A 23,297-nucleotide genomic window follows, 5' to 3' on the forward strand; every position below is an offset into this window, starting at 1 on the left:
GGTTAACACTGGTTAGTAACGTTGCACGTGGTTGCAGGGATGCTCAAGTTTAGAATCCACTTCACTACAAGAGCAGCCAGAGAAGTGTTAGACGATAAGAAAAAAAATGAAACAGAAGCAGCCGAAAGGTTCAATGTTAAAAGGACTGTAAGTGCCACTATGACAGGTGAAGACAGTGGTTCATACTCCAAGACTTGCTACAAGCTAAAAGATATCCAGAATCAAAGTTTCAGAGGTGGGTTGTGGTTTGTTGTTTTGGTTTTTTTTTTTTTTTTCCCCCGTTTGTCACCTTGTTGCTTAGTTTAAAGAAAAAAAAAAAAAAACATTAACAGGCTTGTCTGTCCGAAGAATGTGTTTCAGAAGAATGTAGCAGCAATGACCGTTTGGGTTTTTTAAATTGATTTAATACAAATTCTCTATTTGATATTCATGATTTATCCTCTTCTCAAACCCTAAAGCCTGGAGCTTCCACACACTTGCTAAGAATTATGCGTGTTTTGCTTCTTCATTACAAGTTTTCCACCTTTTGCTACATGATTTTTAATAAGCAGTGCTTCAGGTTTCCATATGCTAGGAATGTTTGTTCAGGTATACTGCCACCAGAAGTTAAGGACATCCATTATTGCTTACTGCAAGCAGGAATTAAAGTCAGACTACTTTTCTTTAAAGGATTATTAAGTTAAGACATCTCTCTAACAAACAAAAGAGTCCTATGCATTATTGTGATCCAAACATCTTCAATAAAACACAGCAGTTGGTCTCTAATGAACATTTATCTGACATCCTTATTTTTCACGTAGAGAATTACAATACATGAGAAATTAGGAACAATAACAGCCAAAGGAAACCCAGGTCATTGACTCAGAACCATAGGTTCCTAGATTTAAGACTTCGGGTAGAAGACCACGAAGAACAGGGAATACAATAATTTGTTTCGGGAATGATGAAAGGGAGTAAAAGAAATACGGTTCTGCCCTACGGTCAACAAGCTCCATAGCCTAAGATTCACATTATTTGAGCTTCTTGTGACCTTACGTATTTTTAATATTTAAGAATAGCACTAAAGAATCAACTTCTCCGAGTTTAGGTCAAAATATAAGCAAAATACTGGTTTAGAAACAGAACATAAACTCGTTGTGAATTTACAGCCGACAAAATTTGAGGCCCAAGGAAACAGCATCTAACAAACTGCATATTGCAGCGGAAACAAAAGATGCCCTGGAGGAAGACACCGTACAATCTACACATTCAAGGTTACGTCCAGAAAGGCAAAACATGAACTACTCAAACATTAAGTCACAAGTTCCACAGGATTATTCTTATAGGTTACAAAATTACCATGTTACTACTTATGGGTGAAGCATGTCTTGCGTATAAAAAGCTGATTAAGAGACGCTATGCGGTCTGTGTGCACTCAGATGTTAACCACACCAATTAATACAGGTATATGCCCACATTCTAATATCAAGCGGTCACTGCAAAGGCATTATGACCAAGAAAACCAGGAAGATAATTCTAGCTCTGTGAAACACATTTTCACATTCAATTTGTAAAATGGAGAACGATTATTTCTCTTCCCTAGTAATACTAGCAAGACAAATATATATTAGTTGTAAGTTTTGGGGGACAGGAGATATTATTTATCTTTTTTGTATAGCACATCTAACAAAAATACCCAAATTGATTGGAATCTCAGCACAGAACCAAAACAATCTGGTAAACAGGATTAGCCAGCTTCTTGTATCCAAGATTATAGTCCAATTTAGAACAATAATATTTGTGTTTCAGTATCAGTCTTACATAGCAGTAAGTTAGAGAACCTGATATTGCAGCTGGATATCGCAGCAATGTAAATACTTTAAAAGTATAAAAGCTGAAATGCATTCCCAGATTTCCTGATTGTTATTCAACTACTGTTGTACGAATGCATTAATCCTGTCCAACCCAGACTCTGCATACAGCGACACAGAAATCACAAGATGTGTCAAGAAGTTTTACTGTCATCTGAAATATTCTTATTAACCACTGTGATAAGCCGGATGGATGCTGCTGAACAGACCAACGATCTGATTTGATACAATGATCTGATTTCCTTTACAACTAGGAAAGGTGTCCTTCAGGAATTACATTGGTAATGCCTGCAGGACAGTCTTCCAGCTTGCCCACTAACTGAAATCAGCAAAACCAAAACAAGCTGGAAGAAATGAGCAACTTTATTACAGTATTAGACACCCCACTATGTAAAGAACCTTCCCTTAATCTTAAGTATACAGGAGAACAAATTCCCTTCCCTTCACAAGTGCAGCCTTATTTGAAGCAGCTCCCCAGACAGCCAATTCTCACTTCTTCAATTGATACAATAGCTTAGCTTATGCCTGTCAGCTAAAATTTAAGGGAGGGAATTTCACTCCTTTGACACATAGCTAAAACCTACTCAATACTCAAAACTATTTTCATTTTCATATTGAACTGTTTTTTGCCGTACTACTTTCAGCTACACAAATTTTAACTATAAAAATGCAGAGATGAAACATTACATTAGCCACATTTAACTTCCTTTCTGAACTAAGTGTTGCTTTGGGTCAAAGTCTGCAGCCACTCCTCTCCATCCAAGAAATTAGTCCCTTGTGATGAAATAATTAGAGATGCAGAAGTCTCTACTATGCACAGTACTTTGCTTCATTCTGGTTTGGGGAGAAGGGGAGGAGCTTTACAGTTCAAAATCCAGCATGCATTTAATCCACAGCTTTCAGTGGTCTCAAACTAATACTACACACAAATGAATCATGATTTTGAAACTTTGGTTAGAGTTCAGGCGCAACTACATTTGCCTTTTGCCTAAAGGACAACCCAGTGTAGCTAAAGCAGAATCAGGAGACTCAGGTTTCTTAAGGAAATCTAGATTTCATTCCTGGGATTGGTCTTGTTTTTAAAATTCACTGCGTGCATTTCTGTTGGTAATGCACTTCAGAAGATATTTGTTGGGAGAAGACCGAAGTCTTCCTATATCGGACTCAATTTATCAGACTTCCTATTTAAGAATTAGGTGGAATGGTGGAATTCCCATTGTTCGGAATGAATTAGCATTTCCTTTGCACACTGCTCCCTAGTCATAACTCCACCGTTGGCATGTGTACCATTAAGACCCTTACAAGGAACTCCATGCAGGGGGAAGGAGAAGGGTTAAAACATGCACAATGCAGCAACATTTTCAGACATCATTCAAAGAAATAAACCTAGCATATCAATGTTCTAGGAATCTCTTTGGCAGCACAAAATTAGTATGTTCTGGTGATCCAAGACAAAAATAAAGGCAAACATACCAAGAAGTAGCTGTTTAGACTACTGAAAAGGAAATTCAAAAAACACAGAGCATAGAAATGCCCTTCTTTCAGGTTAAGTTGCAAGAAATCCAACCTGTCCCAACAAGAACTGATTAAAGCCTCTTCATTGTCAATTACAATCTCTGAATTGACATGAAGGAGCTCATTCACACTGATAATAATTCACTGTAAACACAAATTGTTTGAAAGCAAAGGGAGAACTGCATTGTGCAGACAACCCAAGCAGGTTTTCTAAACTTTCAGATAAGCAAGGACAGGAATTACTGTTTGCCAAAAGGTATAGTTAATCTGAAGTAAGGACACATACCAGCCTTTGCTGCTCCAACAAGAGATCAGCTTCTTCCTTCTCTTTCTTATACAAAATCTCCATTTCTTGTAATCTGAAGATGAACAAAAGAGAAGAAGTAGTCAAAGAGGCCATTATTTTCATGGTGGTGTTACTCTACGTGCGGAGCCCACTGAATTACAGTTACAAGATTAATGGTCATTCCTCTTAAAATGAACTGTTACTTGTCTATTATAGTACTATATGAGTGAAACTTCCTATAGGTTGCAGTTCAGTCCTTCACCACAAGGTCTATAGGGTTAGTGGCAGGTGCTCACCTGTGATATTTAAAGGAGCTAGAGCACTGAAACATTGATGTAAAATAACGAGGAAGCTTTCTGAACTTTCACAACAGGTAGCAGAGATGCTATGTGGCAGAACCTAGGCTTAGGTTTTGCACGGACACCACCCAGATAACCTACGGCTGACTCCTCCTTGTTTCAGGCAGGAAATTTGAGTTGTTTTGTTACCTTTTCTCCATCTCCTGCTTCATGTCAATGCCCTGCTTCTCCAGAAGCTCCCTCTGAGCAAACGTCCAGTCAACTGGCTCAGAGGGAGTCTCAGCTGATGGTGTTTTCTCTCTTTCTGCTCGTGCTTGCTCTGGATGGTTGAATCTGAAGACATGGTTTTTACCCATGATGATACGATTTCCTAAAAATAGGAAACAGAAGTTAACTCTTTCAGGTAAGGATTCCAAAGCCATTGAAAAACATCACTGAACGATTCATCCCATTTATCCTCTTGGGCAACAGCAAGAAAAGATTGCGCTATAAGGATTTCTGTATATATTAAAGTTAACTAGGTGACAAGGGAAAAAAAAAAAGGAATGCCTGGTTTGCACAGAACAAGGCACTGCTGATAAGAAGCTGTGCTCAGACAACATCATCACTGTCAGGGGTCCAATCTAATATTCCAACAGAGTTTAAAAAAAATTAAAGGACAAACTTGAAGACTGACCAAGAGTTGCTGTAAATAAAACACACTACTAAATCCCATTCTTCTACCCTGTGACAGTGCCAAAACATGGGCAAAAGCCAATTCAGCAGAATTTTCAGCTTGGAAAAGCCTAACTCCAAACACTGGACTGCATGGTGCTTGCTGTTCTTTAAAATATGGTTTACGTGTATTGATTTTATTGGAGTCCTAATCAGTGGGATTTATGGAAGGATTTTACAGCTTTTTTTACACTAATGTCAAAAGAGCTGAAGAAATCTAATATTAAGTCTTTCAGCTAAATCCTAGATATCAGAGGTTCACAATGCCCGAGACATATGCATGATGGAAAACAGTAAAATGCCTCTGCTCTTCCAGAGAACACATTAATATAGTTAAAACTTTAAAAAGGCATTCTAGTAAATAGACCTGCAAAGTAACCAAAATTGTCCTTATAAATATATTAGTAAAATACAGGCTCTTAAAGATGTCAGAGACCATGTCTATAGTCTTCTAGTAACTTAGTCATCTAGATGCAGAAGGAAAAAAAAAAAATCTACTTTTTACAAAAGAAAGCAATTACTAAATGATAAAATCATGGTATTCGATGAGCCATATGCAGGCACAGAACAGCAAAAATCGTTCTGCCTTCATTGTCCAGACTTGTGCTGAAGACAGTACACTTGGTTCCATGAAAACAGTCACTTAGAACTTGATGCAAGTAATTCAGAGGTGGGGGGGTATCTCTGTTTGTGTGGGTTTTGTTTATTTGGTTGTTTTTTTTACCAGTAGAAAAATGGGGGAAGGACACAGAAAGCATCATAGCTTGAAAGAGATACGTTAAAACCCATAATTTAGGGAAGTCACTCCCTCCTAATTCTTCCTCCCCACACCTTACTAAAGGAATGCAGGGGACTGAGTGGGAAATCTAATGAGAGCAAAGAGAAGCTGTTGTACTCCTGCAGAGGATCATATCTTAGCTTTGCCAGGAAACTGGGAATTTTCCATCAGCAACTGGCAGTCTGTCTGCTCTGTCTCACTGAGACTGCCAAGGGCAATAGGCTTGGGCAAGAATGTATTTGAATAATATCACGGTAAGCAAAAGGACAAGCCACTGTGTGGCAGTGAATATTTAAGTACACTTACAGCTAGCGCAGCAAAGAACGAAAGGAAATGAACTGCTGCCAAGAGAAGAATGGTACCAACTTCTGTTTAAAAACTACACTCCAAAAAGGTAACAATGCTGTGCTTTAACAACACCCAGCATTCTCTACGCATGATGCAAATGTCAGGTATGGACAATTCTTAGATGGAGAGTCTATGAAAAAAATCTGCTCTAACATTTCTTACCTGAGCGCAACTGCACAGGATGCACAACCCTCTTGCCATTAACATAGGTTTCTGATCGTTCACAAGGCTCCAAAGTAACAATAACTATGAAGAAAACAACATTGAACATGACTTTAGAGAGCACTCTATAGAAATATAAGTGTGCAAACCCTAGAGGCCTCTCATTTTCTGCCTATCTTCCTACTAACATTAAAACAAGGTACAAGTCACTCCTTGATGCCATGCTAGTTAAAAAAAGAAATAAAGCCTCATGAGAAAAGTCAGTACTACTGACATCTCCACACATTGCAATATTGGTAATTATTATTATTATTTCTGTTTGAATTTTCATGGTTATAGTTAACCAAGATCAGAACTTAACTCTTATACTGACTGCAGCCTGCAATTTGAAGCTATTATCACTTAAATTTTATCTTCTTCCTTTAAGACTGAAGAAAACAGCAAGTCAAAGCTGATGGTTTTCTTCAGGTAAGAGAAACTTTCCAATACCAGTATTCCCTGGACAACTTTCAAGTGAAGAGTGAAAGATTCAGCAATGCTTTGCTAGAAGTTTTTTTACCTTCACCATTGTTGTTCCTCTCGCTTCGAAAGATACAGTGTTCTTCTTTGATATGAGCCCCACTCAATACAATGTCTTGCCTTCGCTCAGCATCAGCTTGGCCAACCCTGGGTCCAAAAGAAGATATTTCAAGACCAAATCAGACACTTTCTACAACTCTGTGTAGGACAATACAGCCCAGACGTATCCAGCAGGAAAGTCTGAACTATTAAGACTATCCTTCAAGTTTAAAGGTTTGAACTAGCACTTAACTCCATGCTCTGGAGAACTTACCAGATTTACCATGAATTGGACAATAACCGCTTGACATAAGAAAAAAAGTTTTCTCTCTCTTAAAACATGTAATTTAGAGAGAGTTTAAATGTTAAACACCTCTGGATTTAATGTGTTTCCTTCCCTCTTGTGTATCCCCTTCTCCCTCTAGCAAGGGGAAAACCAAAAAGTGACAGGAACTTCTAGCGGTGCACTTCAGCTGGCATACAGTGATCACCCCTTCCAATAACCACCCTCTGCACTTTAACAATGGAACAAAAATGTGTCAGGAGACTCTTGCTGAATAATCTGATGCCACAAGCAGTTTCATCCAGCTTCCAGACAGCGAGAGGTTGGCTGTATCACTGAAGCATGAATATTTACGTCCATTCCAAACTCAAATATTTGAGCAATTCTAGATATAGGCAACTTAATTTTCAATCCTAATGTTTATGAACTTCTTGCTTTAGTTATTACTCTACATATTTCCGATGTCAGCTAGCTAGGCTCAAAACTTATAATGATTTCTTAAGCTCAAAGCTATCCTATTCATCATTCTGTGTTGAATTCTCTACCAAGATAGATATTCTTTTCAGTAGATCCAATGCCTATTAGAGTAGTACCATACAACAGCACCTGTTTGTGTACTCTTCTCCATTTGTTCCCCAGAATACACAAACTAAGCAACCAAACAAAGCTTAGTGCTCCAAAGATAACAAAAATTATCTCTCTTCTTCCAGATGTCTTGATACATTTTGAAATAAAATCCATTTTAAATTCCAAGACTGGCAATTAAATTTCATTTCATATATGTGAATGCAGAATGCATTAATTGTGCAGAGGCATAGATAACATTTTATTTAAATAATGAAGTGAACACTCAGCCATATTCCAGTTGCTTTTATAAAGTACTATGGTTTTCAATCCTCCAGCCATCAAAATCTCCAAGGCATTTTCAGTAAGTTTTATTACTTTTGTTTTCCTATATCTTAGGAGGGATATCATGCTTTCTTTTAATGCCCAGGTGTAGTAACGAACTTCTTATAAAGCTGAGTGACTGCATGTTAGTTTTAAAGCACAAAATCAGCTTAAAAGAAAATGCATTTCTGTACTTTTTTCCACCTACAGCAATCTCATACTTCATTTGTACCTGCAAGTTGAATAGCTCAAGGCACAATTATTATTTAAACTCACGGTGTCTCCAGCATGGGGATTTAAGCAAGCAAAGAAGCAGACTTCAGAGCATATTAGCACCAATCCTCACCTAGTAATACCATCTTTGATGTAGTAAAGCAGACATTCAGACATGAGTGGATCTTCATTAAGGTTTACAAGATGAGGAGTCTGAAAGAACAGAAAGAAAAGTTAATTAAGAACTGAGGACCTACTTTCAGGCTTCTTCCCACAGTTGTGGAGGATGTATATTAATCCAGCAGTTTTGCTATGTATATCGAGGTTATTCCATAATGCGTTTTTTCAAACATAACTTCTTGCAGTACTGAAGAGCTTCCCAAAGTAACAGCAGAAATAAACCTCAGATTGCTTAGTTATCTGAAATATCAATCAATAGAGGGAATAAAGGCTTCAGCTAGGAAAAAAAGAAAAAGATTCCTTGTAAAGTCTCTGCAAACTTTGATAAGGGAAGTCCAATAGCAGAAAAGGTTCCTTCAGTAAAATTTTGAAACCAATACAGCATCAACTTTACCTTTCCTTAGGCAATACAGGTCAGGTGCTCATTTGGCACAGTCTGTTAACATCGAAAGAAAATCTAAAACTACTAACATTCTCTGATACAAACAGCTAAAAAGCTCTTCATCTAAAGTTCTTCTAAATTTAAATCCACTACGGTTACTAAACCAACCTTCTTTGGTGAAAAAACCCCATTGGAATCAGCAAACAAGTCACAAGGCCTTGGTGTGAAAATCTAGCCAGTGTGATAGCAGTAAGCACAAGCACAAAAGAAAAGGCAAAAAAGGTTAAACAGAATTAAAGAGGAAAGATGATAAAAGAGAAATAAAACTGTTAATAAGCCACTTGTCCCTTTGTTACCCTCAAACAGAATAAATTTAGCAAAAGGAAATAAATATAGCTAAGATTCCTTGGGAACATTGCTCCCATCAACATATTCTAGCTGCAAAAAAGTTTACTCAGGAGAGATGTTCACAGCACTCAGTTTACAGAAGCTCTAAAATTACCGGACGTTCACAATGATATTTGGCTTTGAATGGAGAAGTCTGATTCTCAATTGCCCAATGGAAAACAACTATAAAGACAGAACGGGGGGGAAAAGATGACATATTTTTCACCCCTAAATACATAGGGGCCACCTAAAACTGCAAGTGAAGGTCTCCCATGCCATCATTGCTTTTCACTGCATTCAAATCAACATTTGGAGCTATATGAAGCTCTTAAATCAAGAGAAAACTGGAGAGAAACCAAATCTCAGGCATAGTCAACTGGTGTAACACCACTATGACTTGTACCGTCTGGACATTTTGAAAATAATGCTGTACCCTATACATACATGTTTTAGCATCTGAGTTCATTTACTACACTAAATCAAAGTCTGAATGGGTCTTTCACAGCCAACGGAGAGCTTTGTAAGAAATAAAGCTCAACAACTTGAAAGACGATGCTAGCAAAACCAACTGTTCACTCGTTCTGAGATTTATTATTTATCCACAGACAATTATGTCTTCAGCTTTCTCCTGTACAGCATTCCTCAAGCACAAACTGAAGGATTTTCCCTGCTCCCATCTTTGATGACAGCATGAGCAATTACATTTCCACAATCCATTTCAAGAAGTTTCCTGCCAAAGGCAAAACTGGTAGAAACAGCAATGATTGCACAATGTGATACCTTTTAATTTGTGAAGTGGGCAAAATTTACCTTGCAGAGTTCACTTTACAGCTCAGCTGGTAAAAACACAGTGCTGTCCCAGTAGCATATGATTAGACATATACTGGTACCTCAGAGGTGTAAAGTCTTTATTAAAAAAAAAAAATACTTCAAATTTGCTATCTATATCTCCTAAATTTCCACAACAGCAACCACAGTTACTAGAAGAATTAATGAAACCAAAGTGCAAGGATAGCAAGGAACAGAAGCAGACATGACTAGGTCAGGAGTTTTACTTTTCCTAATAAATCCTATATGGGTAAAAATAAATACTATCTATTACCAAAGCTACTACTTAATCCAGACGGCATTTATACACAAACCTGATCAGCTGAAAATGCACCAAAAGAGTCATCAAAAAGAGCTGAGGGCCGCTGAGGGAAAATCTAAAAGATGAGGATCCATAACAGAAGAGAAACGTAAAGTACACTCAACGAGTTAGCGTCTTTACAAGCCTTAGGCACTTCTGGAGTAGACACCAAAAGACACCAGAGTTCTACCTACTCAGAGCATAACAGTCTAACACTACTTTAAGCAAAGGATTAAACATTTTAACCAGTTCTGCTGTCCTACATTTCTGGACAATGCCTCTAGGTAGGTTCCTATTTAACCTTAGATCAACTTTGTTACACACTTGGACATGCAAAGTTTCAGGCTAAAATATTACTCTGTGCTCTTTGTTCAAAGATTACTGAGACACAAGAAAGTACATTCTTTGCCGTGTACTTCTTCAATAATTCTGCTTTAACTGCATAGATAGCTTCTTTACTAACTTGATCATTTTGTATTTGTAGCACTGACTTATGCCCTTTTCCTGCACAGTTCTGCTTCTTTCAAGTTTCAGAAAACAGAACTATTGACATGTACTGAAAGAAATACTCCCCTGCCTTCCCTACGTTCAGTGGTTCATTAGATTACAATCCCTTTTTCCAAGGGGAAAGGACTAACAAACAAATTCAAGGAAGAGCACCTAAACAAGACTTCAAACTTTTCTGGGTATCCCAAAGAAGAATAGGTAGAATACACAAAGGTGACACACCGCTACTGCAGAAAATGGCAACAGCAACCTAATGGCAGCACTTCTGAGTTGCTACCGAATCAACAGATATGCAAGGGGCTGCAAATACTTTCACTTGCAGCATAAATTTTTCTAAAGGAAGGTACAAAAAAGTTCAACTACTTTTACAGGGAGACTTCTGATATAAAAACTTTTCACGCTGCTCCTATTTCTTTATTGTATTAGGCTACCACACGCTTCCCTACTTTCACAACCACGGAAGCTACCACGGCAATTCTTTCCGCAGCTCCCTAAAAGCATTATGTTGCATCACTTGCATGAGGAACAGTGCCCAACTTCATTATTACGGGCAAAATAATCCTTAGACGTACAGTGTTTGAAAGATTCTAACACTAAAGCTATTTCCGAAAAGGTATTGTAAAAGGAACTCGCTAAGGGTCCAAACCTCACTTGTGGTGTTCTGCATCTTACACGAATACAAGCCCTGGTGTGAATGGCAGCTCCCTCATCACCTTCTCCTCCCAGGCCGATCAGCCTTTTGGAGACATGATGCAATAGTTATCAGTTACTCTACCTTTTTAGGTGAGAAGACTCCCAGTGTTCCTCCATCTTCCCGAATGGCAACTCCCATTTCTGCCAACAATGCCTCCCTGAGAGAGAAATGCAAGATATTTACCGTATTTTAGGCAGCTTAAATAAAATAAGGTCAAATGAAAGCCAGGCAAGGAAATACACAGCCTATCCACTGACCATACAGCCAGGACTGTCACCACCTCATAACACAATAGGGGAAGTTTCTAAACTTTAGTCCTGCAGTTTATAGGCCTGCAGAAAGGCAACAGCAAAAATTTTACAGAGATTTAAGAGCATTTAGTGCAATAACGTATCACAAGAGAAGCACATTTTAGGACATAACATTTATTACTTCTTTAAGGAAGGTTAAAGTCTGTTCTAAATTTCAATATTTAATTTAGGTAAAAGGAGCTCCCATTATTCGTTGATTTACGAAGGCTTAACTGGCTCTTCCTGATCTAATATAGAAAGTACTCTCTCCTTCTTAAGACATAAAAAAGATCGTATTGGGTCAAACTGTTCATGTAACGCAGTACTCTTGGCTTTGACAAAGCACAACAGTGACGGCAATGCACAAGAGTAAGAACATGGAAACACTGTGATATTTCCCCTGAAGTATTCTCACAGTCTCCCAGTTTCTTCCTAAGGAATGTCCAGAATTAACAGTGATATTTCTTTTAAACAGGTATCCAAAATTTTTTGTTGATGTTGTTTTTTGAGCTTTTGTCATTTTTTTTTTAAATTCAGCATCATCAACATCATGCAGTAAAGACTTCCAGAGCTTACCTATGTATTGCGAGAACTTCCTATTTGTCTCAAATCACCTGTTAGTCTTAAGAGTCCCATACCACTGTCAGTGAGTAATCGATCTCTATCCCCTTTCTTCATATGTCTCTCATGATTTTATGGACTGCTTAGTCACACTGGTTCCAGGCAAAGATGTTCCCCTTACATATTTACAAGCTATTAGTATTTTAATAAGCAATGCTCTGTTTGGTTGCACCCAAATTTCTCACAATTATTAACCATCTGTCTTTTGGCTCTAAGACACAATTCACACCAAAGCTGGAAAGCTGAAGCTGTTTCATAATTTTAGATACTCTGGTACTAAAAACTTCATCTTTTATGCCTAACTTTAGGGCAAGAATTTTTGGAATGTACGTTAATGGTGGAAGGGGGAAGAAAGACACCAGGGCTCCACACTGCTTCACAGTAGAAACCAATGTAGCAGCTTAGGATGTTACGTGAATTACAAGGGTAACCACTTTAACTGTAGGAAACATAGGAAAGAATATGGCTTTCTCTCAGCATTGCCCCTACTATTATATATAACACAAAGGTCAGCAGAATTATCACTAAGCATTATTCTGCTGTTCCATTGCTTTTGAACAGAGTAACATTCTCTATTTTCCACACTTCACCATTTTCTAGATACCATCCACATCTACAGCGCCTCCGACTCCTCACCTTTCCATCCTAATGGCCTCAGTTTTCCGCAGCTTCTCTTCCCATGTTTCATTCAGCTCTGCAATGATCTTCTCAGATTCCTGTGTGAAAGTCCCAGAAGCTGTTTTACAATTCTTTTCAAAGTTCTTTACATAATACAAAAAGCAATTAAAGTTTGTGCTCAGTTCTAGACCTCAAATTGATTTTGGATACAAAAAGTACTCTCAGCACTTAAAAACTCCGACTTCCTTAATTTTTAAAAGGGTAAATAGCCCCGAAGGCAAAGTGAGAAGAAAAGACGATTTCATATCTAACCACAGTCAGACTTTAATTTGAACCACCTCATTTTTTTTTGGTTTTTAAATCTGATTTACAGACATCATTCAGTAACTGGATGCCAAGGAACTGCAGAGACCACACTGTTATTTCCATGGCAACAGCAGGTTTCCAATAGGAAAGGGATATGCAGTGTGTGTTCCAGCCCATTCCAATCCCTGTGGCAGTGTCTCATGGACAAGACATGAGAATGAAGGACAGATTCAACGCAGCCAGCTCTCCCCACTCATCCACCCATCAAGACTGGGGGGGGGGGGGGGGCTTTCATAAAAATTAAGAAATACTTCACTGTAATGCACTTTTGATGCGGTTCAATTCTATGCAGAATTGGGACAAGGCCGCTATTGTCTGGATAAAGCATGCTATTCTGTGTGCTTCACATTTTAATCTGTGGGGGCTGGGCGAATACAACAGTGGCAGGATTATTCTTCCTCCTTTTTTTAACTTTGAGGTAATTTAGTTTTCTGAAAGCTGAGAGCACTTGCTAGTCAGACTTTGTCCACGCCAGTGCTGACCAGGCCTCCTGAAATCTATACTTATGATCAAATTTTCCACGATTACCACTGCACCAGAGGATCTGTAAACAAGAACTGAGATTTTCATTTATAATTCAGTTGTAGCTGCAGACTACAATTACATCTAAATAATCCTAACAGGAAAAGCTGTGTATGAATCTAGTTTCTAGCCCACCGCAGTTAAGTGCCCTTTATAAGGTACAAGTGGGTTTCAGACAACTTCCTACAGAAGCAGTAGCATACATTTATGAAGGAAAATTCTCCCTGGTTGTCCTGATTCTCCTCTATTTAGCCTTGGGAAAGACCAAAATAATAGCCTCCTTAATCTACAGTGATATGTACCTTCAAACGTTCAATTGCCTCTTCTCCTCCAGGTGTTGACATGATTCTTTCCTGTATACTGGACACAGATGTTAAGCCCACCTGACTACTGAGAGAGCAGGAGGATGGAGATGCGGTGAGGGACCCCATGGAGGCTGTGGAAAAATTGCCAGGACGTTGATTCTCGGAGGCTAGCAAGTATCTATGTTTATTGTTCTGAAAATCTTTCAAATCTGGGAGAGAGACACACAGACAGAGGGAAGGCAGAAAGGCGGGAAAAAGGAAAATAGGAAGAGGGAAGGAAGAGGAGAAAAGGAAAGGAAGGAAATACCAGTGTAAGAGGAAAGCATTTAAGCAGCAACAAGACAAGTTTTGTAATTTTTAGATGGTAGTTCTGAAACAAATATTTTAATATTAGTATTCATAACATAATGGTAACTCAGTTCAGACCCTGAGGATTATTAGTAAGGACTGCATCATAAACCATTTTGATCAAAAAAGCCTGAAAAAAATGTTACACACTTGCCAAAAAATAAACCATCCTATTCCTAACTAACAGTAAGCTGAGCACCATGGAGCTCAGACCGGGAGCACACAGGGGTTCCTCATGAAATTAGTGACATTTTGGGCTGAAGTCTGAATAGACACCAACCCCTTAAACTCAGCAAAACATTCTATTCCAGAGTCCTTTGACCTAAAACGATGATTAAGTCAACCTTTATCACAGCAATGGTTCTGCTGCTGAACCACACAGACCACAAGGACAAAGAACTACCCCTCCTCAGATTCTCACAGGAGAGTATGTAAATCACCTGTCAGTCGACGATGGGGAGAAGAGAACACAAGTTCACAACATCATTATGTTCCTTCTTGACCCTCCTTACCTGAAAAATGGCAATCTAAGATACCTGATCAGTGAAATATCTGATAAGGCTCTCATAATTCAGAAGGTGCTTTAAAGCTTTTTGGTCTTAGTTTAGATGAGGAAGGCCTAAATAAAATATCCAAAATTTAACAAGGCAGCTTCTGTAGCCTGAAAAACTGAAGGCCTCCTTGTAAGACAGAAAATAATGAAAAGGTGCATGAATGATTTAAGAACGAATATCCAAAGGCAATTTATTTTAACCTAACTTAGCTTTTCAGATATGCCTGTAAACCATATCCTCAGAATAATCACACCAAAAAAAATTCTTCTAACGTGGAATATCAGACAACTAACTAGCTCAGTTTTAATAATTTTCACAGTTTCAAATTCTATTTCAAAACCAAAACCTTTAAAATAAGTATTTTATAAGGAAAGAAACAGGTCAAATCAGACCTGCCAAGTTCTAAACAAGGGCTTCACGCTTACAAAAATGAGACGCTCACCCAGACATTGCATAAATTTCCCTGTCCTCCTACATCTCCTCTACTCTTACCCTGAACAATCCTGCTATTGTCAGCCTTGTGCCCTAGTTCACTCCACATTCAACCTGCTGTTTCAGCCTCATGAAACTGATGATTGCATCAAGTCAGTTTGAAAACCACCATCTGCAAATACAGGAAGCAGGGGTGGGAGTTTAACAGAAGAAAAGCAGGTTAAGGAAAGGGAATGCCATCGGGATGAGGAAAGCAGGCATGACAGAGCAGGGAGGATGAAGTCTCCAAAGGCCAATAGCCGCATGCACTCCTGAAGATAAAGGACGTGGCGCTTGCAATAGCTTTCACAGTTGCTGTAACCACAGAGAACCAAAACCCTCAACATCATGCACGCTTCTCCTGGAGGCTGCAGCTTTCACACGGATGACATATGCACACGCTGGAAGCAGCATCGGAACGTCAGACAAGGCCAGGATGAGTCTTTACACCACCAGTAGCTTTAGTTTTAGGAAATTTCAGACAGATCTCTTCCAACTGATATTGAGTGAGGGTGAGGAGGACTAACTGAAATAGTTAAAAAATCTACACAGAATACATCTCTCTTGCAATGGACTACATATTTCCCTTTCACAGAAGCAAACAGTAGAACAAAAATAAAATGCTATTTGCTGACTGTTTTTAACTCTAGTAAGTTAGTCATCTGCAACCAGGTATTTGAGTTCAAATAAGAGACCTTCATCAGTATAAGATGTCCAACTTTTTTTTTTTAAAGAGACTGTACAAAATAAAAAAATCTAAGTCTCCAGAAGGAACTGATAACATTTCATCTTGAGTTAAACAATTGACACATTTAAAACAAATACTTCTAGGTGGAAAAGATGTTAAAAGGCCAGGAAGCTAGGTGAGTAGAAGCTGTTTCAACTGAGTAACCTGAGAAAGCTTTAAGAAAAAGATTTTTCTATTTCTAAACTGTTGGCTATCATGAAACAGACTAAAGAATTACCACTCTCTCCCTTCTATATTCTGCCAGAAAGAAAGCAATGAACATACGTTGCATTTTAAAACTTAGCACTTTTTTTGGACTGTCGACTCAATCTAAGAAATGCTAGTTAAGCTAGTTTCCATGAAACTGCATTGCATTCCACAGCGAGTGTTCTGTCTGGGATTTCCCTGTGAGAAATGCTGGCATGCAAAGCTCAGTTAAAAGCTGACCCAGAGAAAGCAGGTTAAAAAGAGAACCACACAATACACACATTTGCCTCCACTTCCAGAGTATTCATCTCCCATTGGATCAACTGAAAGGAAGCAGGAGGGAAAATACAAGAAGGATCAAAATTGAAGGTTCACCAATGACACAGGAAGGGAAGAGAATACTACTTGATGTTTAAAGAAACAAAACACAATTTTCAGTAACACGTTTTTTTCAGTTTTGATTTAGAACCAAAAAACACAGACTGTACCAAGCACGAAAACACCTGCATTTCATTGACTTCTGGCCCCATTCTCTTGAAAACAAGCAAACAAAAATGTAAATACATGTTACACATCTTTAGGCAGTCTGTGACTAAGCCAGGACTTCTGTGTCAGAGGCAAATAAGCTCTGACAAATCACAAACTGGTGCAACATTCACCTTTTATAGGTCAAAGAATCTTTTAATCCACTGGAATGCATTCTGTGTTTTTATGGGCATGTCCTTCACCAGGAATTAAATGATTGCTCATATTATAGAAGAATGTATCAGCTAAAATTGTAGTTTATTTGCCTTGTTTGGAAAGAGGACAAGGAAAGAACTCAGGCACAAGTGTGTTCTGGTGCTTTAAGAGGTTGTTGGCAAAGCAGATCAGTACAATACTGCTCTGCCAACCTAACTCAATCTCGCCCCAAAAGAATTCATTATTTATTCACAAGCAGCTGTTTCATAGCTTGTTATTTTGAGATGACAAATGGTTTGTCACTCGGGGCATTGTCTAACAGGAATTAGCCATTGTTTTCTTTTCTCAGCAAGGACGGCATTGAAGTCAGGTATCAACTAATAACCTTAACCCTTTAAGGAAGAAGAAAAGATGCTTGCTTTCTCAGTATGAAATTACATTGCTATATCTCAACTCTCCTCCTTTTATTGGCAGCCAGACAAAAAGCCCTCCATACCTTACCAGAGCAACTCCTGAACGTGCAAATTTATTACACAAAATCATTTCTACAGCGACAGGAAACTCAGTCTCTGTGTTCTTCTTTAAGAGTTTGAAGGTGGCCTGTCAGCACTACAGGCAATCCTAGGACAGGTTGTTTAAAGACAGAAGAGGCTACCACTTGTAAAATCAAGTTCAAAGTTACCTACATTTAACTTCCATGTTTTAAATCCCTTTCTCTCACAGGCCCAGCTGTCCCTCCTCCACAAGAGACCAACCTCAAGATGGTAAGGTCTGTTTAATCCACTTACTGTCAATAATATCTCCCAACCCTTGGGCACGCAGGAGATCCTTAAGCCTTGTCACCTCCTCCTTCAGCTCACGCACCAGCTTGGCATTGGGATCTTCATTGATAACAGCATTGCATTTAATCTGTTTTGCACGATCAGCATATCTGTAATCAGACCAAGACAATGAAATCTTACAATGCACACACAAGTGCTTCTATGCAACACAAGAATGCAGCAATATAGGAGACATTTAGCTTGCAGCTGTATGTCAGAAGAGAATCCTGGATTACATCCAATCATGCATTTGAACTCATATTTAATACAGGGTATTGCTGCGAAAAAGAGAGGTCCTATTCAAGATGGATTAACAATATGTACAACAGATAACATGTTTTTTACTGTTTTCTTTATTCAGTGCTTTGAAGTCTCAGCTTGACAAATATGCTCAATTTTAGGGACCACACTGGAAAGGAACATGTGAACACAAGATGAGTTTGATTTTTCAAGTTAAGAGTAGGCAATAAATCCTTAACTCCCCATTCACATACAATAGATTAGTTTTCCTCTTTGAGGCTAATTGAGCTCTTGCCAGTATAGAGTCGTTTTCCCCACAGATTTTCTCAAAGTATAATAACCCAAAGGTATGAAGGATAGAAAGTGGCCATTAGAGCTACCAGCTACCCATATCCACCACAGATAAAAAGAAAGTACCTTAAAGTGCTCAAAGTTTCATCGTAATTTATGTCTGCCGGACTCAAAGCAGCAACCATTGCAGTTCTGGAGTTACCACCTATAATGAACAGGCAAGATTTTAGATGAAACTTCAGTGCACGATCTAGGCAACAGTTACCTACCAAAGATAAGGATTTTCAATAAACTATAGAATTCAACTATATTCTACCTTACTAAGGAACATACAAAAATCATAGGAAAAAGAGCTGTAACTTAAACAACAGGTGGAACTGTATAACTCAGGTTTGACCACTAAAAATATTTAACCTCATACTTGATACAAATTTAGAAGAGTTAAGAGCAGTCAGAAAATTCAGCAATAATTTCTTTCCATATCGGCACAGGCAAATCAGCCATACCTAGATTCTCTCGAAGAAGCCATGTTAGTACAGAATCCCTGTACGGTATAAAGTCTGTCTTCTTCTTCTTTTTACTCTACAAAGAAAGAACACAATACTGAAAAATAGACATCGAATGGAAAACTAATATTTAAGACATAAAAATCATAGTATAACTATTAGAAGAACCAGGACAGCATACACGTATGCTATCTAAACAGAGGGGTGGCCCATACTCAGTTGTACAAGTGATTGAGTTTGAAATTAGGTAACATGCAACATATTCAGATATCTAAGTAGATGATGATAAGCACACTCCAGAGAATTCCCTTGATGCACTGCCTTTAAAAAAGTTTTTCTGTGTATGAAGAATATCTTCCTGACATTTAAATTCTGTGTTTTAACACTATTCCAACAGAATTTAAGCAGTAAACCTTACTCGTTCAGAGGAAGATTCACTTTTCCTTTGGTAGAAAAGTTATGGCTTTTTAGAGCAGTCAAAAGTCTATTACAGGAGATTGCACAGCTACAGAGACACAGGTGCACATGTGAAAGGACAACTACCCAATCTTCTTGTGTTTCTGTAAGCAGTTATTAGGAAACTTGGGGCCGGAACAGATGAAAGTACTTGAAATCAGAAGTATGAGTAGAAAGAAGGTGGTTTGGTGGTTGCTTTTTTTTTTTTTTGTGGTTTTATTTTGTGTTTGGTTTTTTTTTTTTTAAATAATAAAGAAAAATACAAGAAGTTTACAGAGACTACTCGAACCAAAACACAAAGCCACAAGACGGGTGCCCAAGTATTTAAGTACTTTGTCCCAATATCAGTAGTGGCCAATGTAGAACTTCCACACAAGAGAAGGCGGCCTTCTCTGCACCTTTGGCAGACTTCCCTCCAAATTTCATTTTAAAGGCTTTCCCTAGCTTCTTTATTTGGTCTAAAAGAAATAATGATTAACCTCAAAAGCTCTATAACAGAATGCGAATCTTGGGTCATCCATTTGCTTAAACAAATAGTAGGCAAACATCTTGCCTCAAGACATGCCAAAAGTTTAATTCCACACAACATTTAACAGAGAATATGGCTTTGCAATAAAAGGCCTGACTGTAATTTGTGTGAAACTCACCTTAACACTCAAAAAGTGCTTAAAATGTGAGTGTTAGTCTTGCAATAGTTCTATTGTCCCTTGCCAAAGGTGTGTAACCTTACAACGGACAACTGAAACTACTAAGGGCAGGTAAGCACCAGATGCCAAAACTAGAAATTGAAAACTAGAATTGACTATCGCCTACAAACCATCCCATGGGGTAAAGAAAAAAGCATGGAGAGTATAGGCATGAAAACAAAGGCAAAGTTATCCATACTAAAAGTAAACATTCTCAACGTAAATCATCAAATCAGAATCAGGACTGTAATAAAATAATATTCCTAAATACATACTTAAAGGTATACTTTTCATTAATTTATCCCTAACCTTAGAACATTGTTAAATTTTAGTACTAATAGTTCTCAGACTTTATGACCATAATGTTTAGTCACTAGAATTTCTCAAAGATCTGACATAAGACTCCTGCTCTTTGATTCCAAAGTGTAGAGAATACAATCACACATTCAGGCAAAAAAGACAACATCTGCTACTACTCAGACCATCATACCTTGCTGGTGCAGTTATCCTAAGTTGAAAGCATTAAAAAAAGAGGAATGAGATACAAGATAAGCTTCTTAACAGAGCTATATATAAAATTTCCATGTTAGCTTAAATAGTGTTTTCTTTTCTTGAGAAGCCCAGTGAATGAGAATAGTTTTCATTTTAAAAAAAGTCCAAAAAGCACTTAAGTATATTCAACCTGTCCAAGCTGTTGAGAACTCACTTTTAAAAGGAACAGCAGTAATTTACTACTTTTTTGTTTTTATAAAAAGTAGTTGAGTACAAGAGACAAAGTACTTTCCTAAACCTACATTATGTTTGGATCAACATACACTCACTCAACACATTATTAAGTCTTGCCATAGCAAAAAAAGCCAGCGATAATCATTTTATTACACTGGTATTTCTACAATTTTTAACAACAAAACTGCAGTTAGTGTTCTAAAATTATCGTTCCAAATAAAAATAAAATTACTGCTCTACCAAACTAAAAGCTTGCTACGTGAACAGGTCTTCTACACAAACACAGGCTTCTTTCGCAAGGCCTCTTCTCAGATAAACAAACCAATGCTTCAATCTATCGAAAAGTAAAGCATCTACCAGCCTGTATGACATCCATAGAACACTATCAACACTGTTCATCTATCAAAATACACACAGCTAATTTGGCTGAGAACACTAGGCCAAGAACAGTGACTGATTCTGCTGTAATCCATGGTTTTTACTGTCTTGGTTTTACTAGCTATGGAAAGGTTGTTGCAGGTAAGTAAATGATGTACTTACCACTTCAGCCAGTGCTGAAATAACTTTGCCCAGAGTTGTGAGAGACTTGTTTATATTTGCTCCTTCCTGAGAAAACAGAATCCAGTATTATACAGTAACTAAAGCTGTTCAACCATGAACCTCTGTAGACTGGGGGGGGGAGAAGTCTTCAGTTTTGCAACTATTTTTTGCACACTTATCATAGCAAACCTTTCTTTTCCTTATTATTTGTCAAGCAAAGACTTTACACGATGCTTGTGCACCCACTTTCCTTTCCTTCCCTTCCCCATACATCACTTGCCCAATACCTTTAATCGGGTTCCTTTGGCACCAGTTGAATCAGCTCGCTCACTCCCAGCTAGATCCACAAGGCTAATCTTGCTGACCTGAAGAGAGAAAGCATATTAACAAGGAGAATTATTTCTTGGTGAACTAGAGTAAAAATAAAACAAAAGAATTCTATAGCATGAGAACCCTACTGTCTAAAAAAAAAAAAAAAAAAAAAAAAAAAAATCACACCGTAGTGTGCTTCAAACGACAGTCAAACAAAGTTTTCACTGATGCTGTTATCTCATGGATGAGAAGCATCTGGGATGATGCTCTGTTTCAAGTATCACTATACCTAAAAAGAGAACAAGGTCTCACATGAACAGAGCAGAACAGAATTTAAAAGAAATTGTGTTACTGCTACAGACAATGCAAGAATCTCAAAAGAAGAGAAACCTAAAGTTTCAACTTGACTCTAGTGACACCAACAATAAAGCACTGGCCTAACTAAAGCTACAGACTGCACTTCAGGTTGTTGGTTTTTTTTTTTTTTACAGGGTCTTACCATTTGGGTGAAGGGTGGTGTCTTCAATAGATAAGATAAATTATAAGATATATATAATTATATAATATATATAAGATATATATAATTATATAATTATAAGATAATTATATAAAATAAGATAAAACATAAATAGATAAATTTTTTCAGATCTGTGCACAGTATTCAGTTCAGAAATGTAAACGTTACCTGTATTTCAGCTACTTTTTTATGCAGAGCCTCTATTTCAGAGTAATAAAAGCCAGAAAACTGCTCCATGCTAAACAGCGTGCCTCCTTTTAACATGCAAATTCCAGAAAGTGCCTAAGTCTTACTCATCCCAATTCCTATGCCCAAAGAAAAGAACTATCGAGGCAAATATTCTGCACTGACAAGCAAAACCACAAAGTTCTGGGAACAAGACTGGGGAATATTTTCTTTTATTTCATATATCCCTCCCCATAGAACCTAGTCCTTAAGGCCATTTTTCCCACATCTATATATTCTCCTCCTGCACATAGTCCTCATTTAGTTGTTTTTAGAATTACAATCAAACAAAATCCCATAAGAAATAAAAGGGCTCTGTCAAGGCATACAGCAAGTTCACCCTTAAACAAAACACCAGAAAAAATACAATTCATTCTCATTATCTCATAATACTGCCAATAAGAATAAGTCACTGCAGGGAAGATTTGTGAAAAACAGTCAGAAAGCCACTTATCTGTAACACACCTTCTCTGTGGAAAGATCAGTTTCTGTGTCATGTTTCTTCTGAGTAAAGACAATTGTAAATACAGCGTGAGAGCGGCTGCTGGTTTCATTCATGTTGGTAGCTGCCACAGTCCTGTAAGATGAACAGATATGGACATGTTTAGAAAACAGCAGTCTCTGTGCTGCAAGTACAGCTACCTGCAGGGCTGAATGCAGCTGTAGAGGAATGAGACCAAGAGGCTGTACAGTTGATGTTCTGCCCTGTAACCAAGACAAAGCCACACCGAATACCATTAAGAAAGCCTTTGATTTTCCACTCCTGAATTACTCCCCTCTTCATCAATTTAAACAGAGCTTCCTCAATCTGTGTACTCAATAATCTACCTTACACTCAAACATCCAAGAAAATACAAGCAGCATTTAACACATTGTTAAATGGAGCCCACAGCTGACATGAAAACAACTACTAATGAACTAGAACCTAAAGCCAGAAGCCAACTTTAGTCCTGACCACATGAATGAATGACAGAGGAGACTCTGTTCACATGTTTGTTTATACCAATATAGTGATACAGTGCACAAGGAAGACAGAACTAAACACCAGTATAAGTATTCACATATTCACCTCAAGCCATTACAAGCTTTAAGTA

At 37.9% G+C, this 23,297-nt stretch overlaps 1 protein-coding gene across 2 annotated transcripts in view; it reads right to left on the reverse strand.

The window, feature by feature from the left end:
* The window catches only part of KIF1B (kinesin family member 1B), a 94,549-nt gene that overhangs the window by 42,652 nt on the left and 28,600 nt on the right, over window positions 1–23,297 (reverse strand). The window contains exons 7-21 of one of the 2 annotated variants that reach the window (XM_082493366.1): window positions 22,669–22,780; window positions 21,437–21,514; window positions 21,150–21,215; window positions 18,742–18,817; window positions 18,362–18,440; window positions 17,672–17,814; window positions 16,484–16,525; window positions 13,893–14,104; window positions 12,721–12,800; window positions 11,255–11,330; window positions 8,028–8,107; window positions 6,512–6,618; window positions 5,953–6,036; window positions 4,140–4,320; window positions 3,652–3,724 (exon numbers count right to left, since the gene is read on the reverse strand). In XM_082493366.1, the coding sequence (XP_082349492.1) occupies window positions 3,652–3,724; window positions 4,140–4,320; window positions 5,953–6,036; window positions 6,512–6,618; window positions 8,028–8,107; window positions 11,255–11,330; window positions 12,721–12,800; window positions 13,893–14,104; window positions 16,484–16,525; window positions 17,672–17,814; window positions 18,362–18,440; window positions 18,742–18,817; window positions 21,150–21,215; window positions 21,437–21,514; window positions 22,669–22,780 (1,489 nt within the window). The remainder of the gene's footprint in view (window positions 1–3,651; window positions 3,725–4,139; window positions 4,321–5,952; window positions 6,037–6,511; window positions 6,619–8,027; window positions 8,108–11,254; window positions 11,331–12,720; window positions 12,801–13,892; window positions 14,105–16,483; window positions 16,526–17,671; window positions 17,815–18,361; window positions 18,441–18,741; window positions 18,818–21,149; window positions 21,216–21,436; window positions 21,515–22,668; window positions 22,781–23,297) is intronic. The other variant, XM_082493365.1, reaches the window with a different exon arrangement.

The sequence above is a fragment of the Vanellus vanellus genome, assembly GCF_965231255.1.
Source record: "Vanellus vanellus genome assembly, chromosome: 20".
Classification (NCBI taxonomy): Eukaryota; Metazoa; Chordata; class Aves; order Charadriiformes; family Charadriidae; genus Vanellus; species Vanellus vanellus.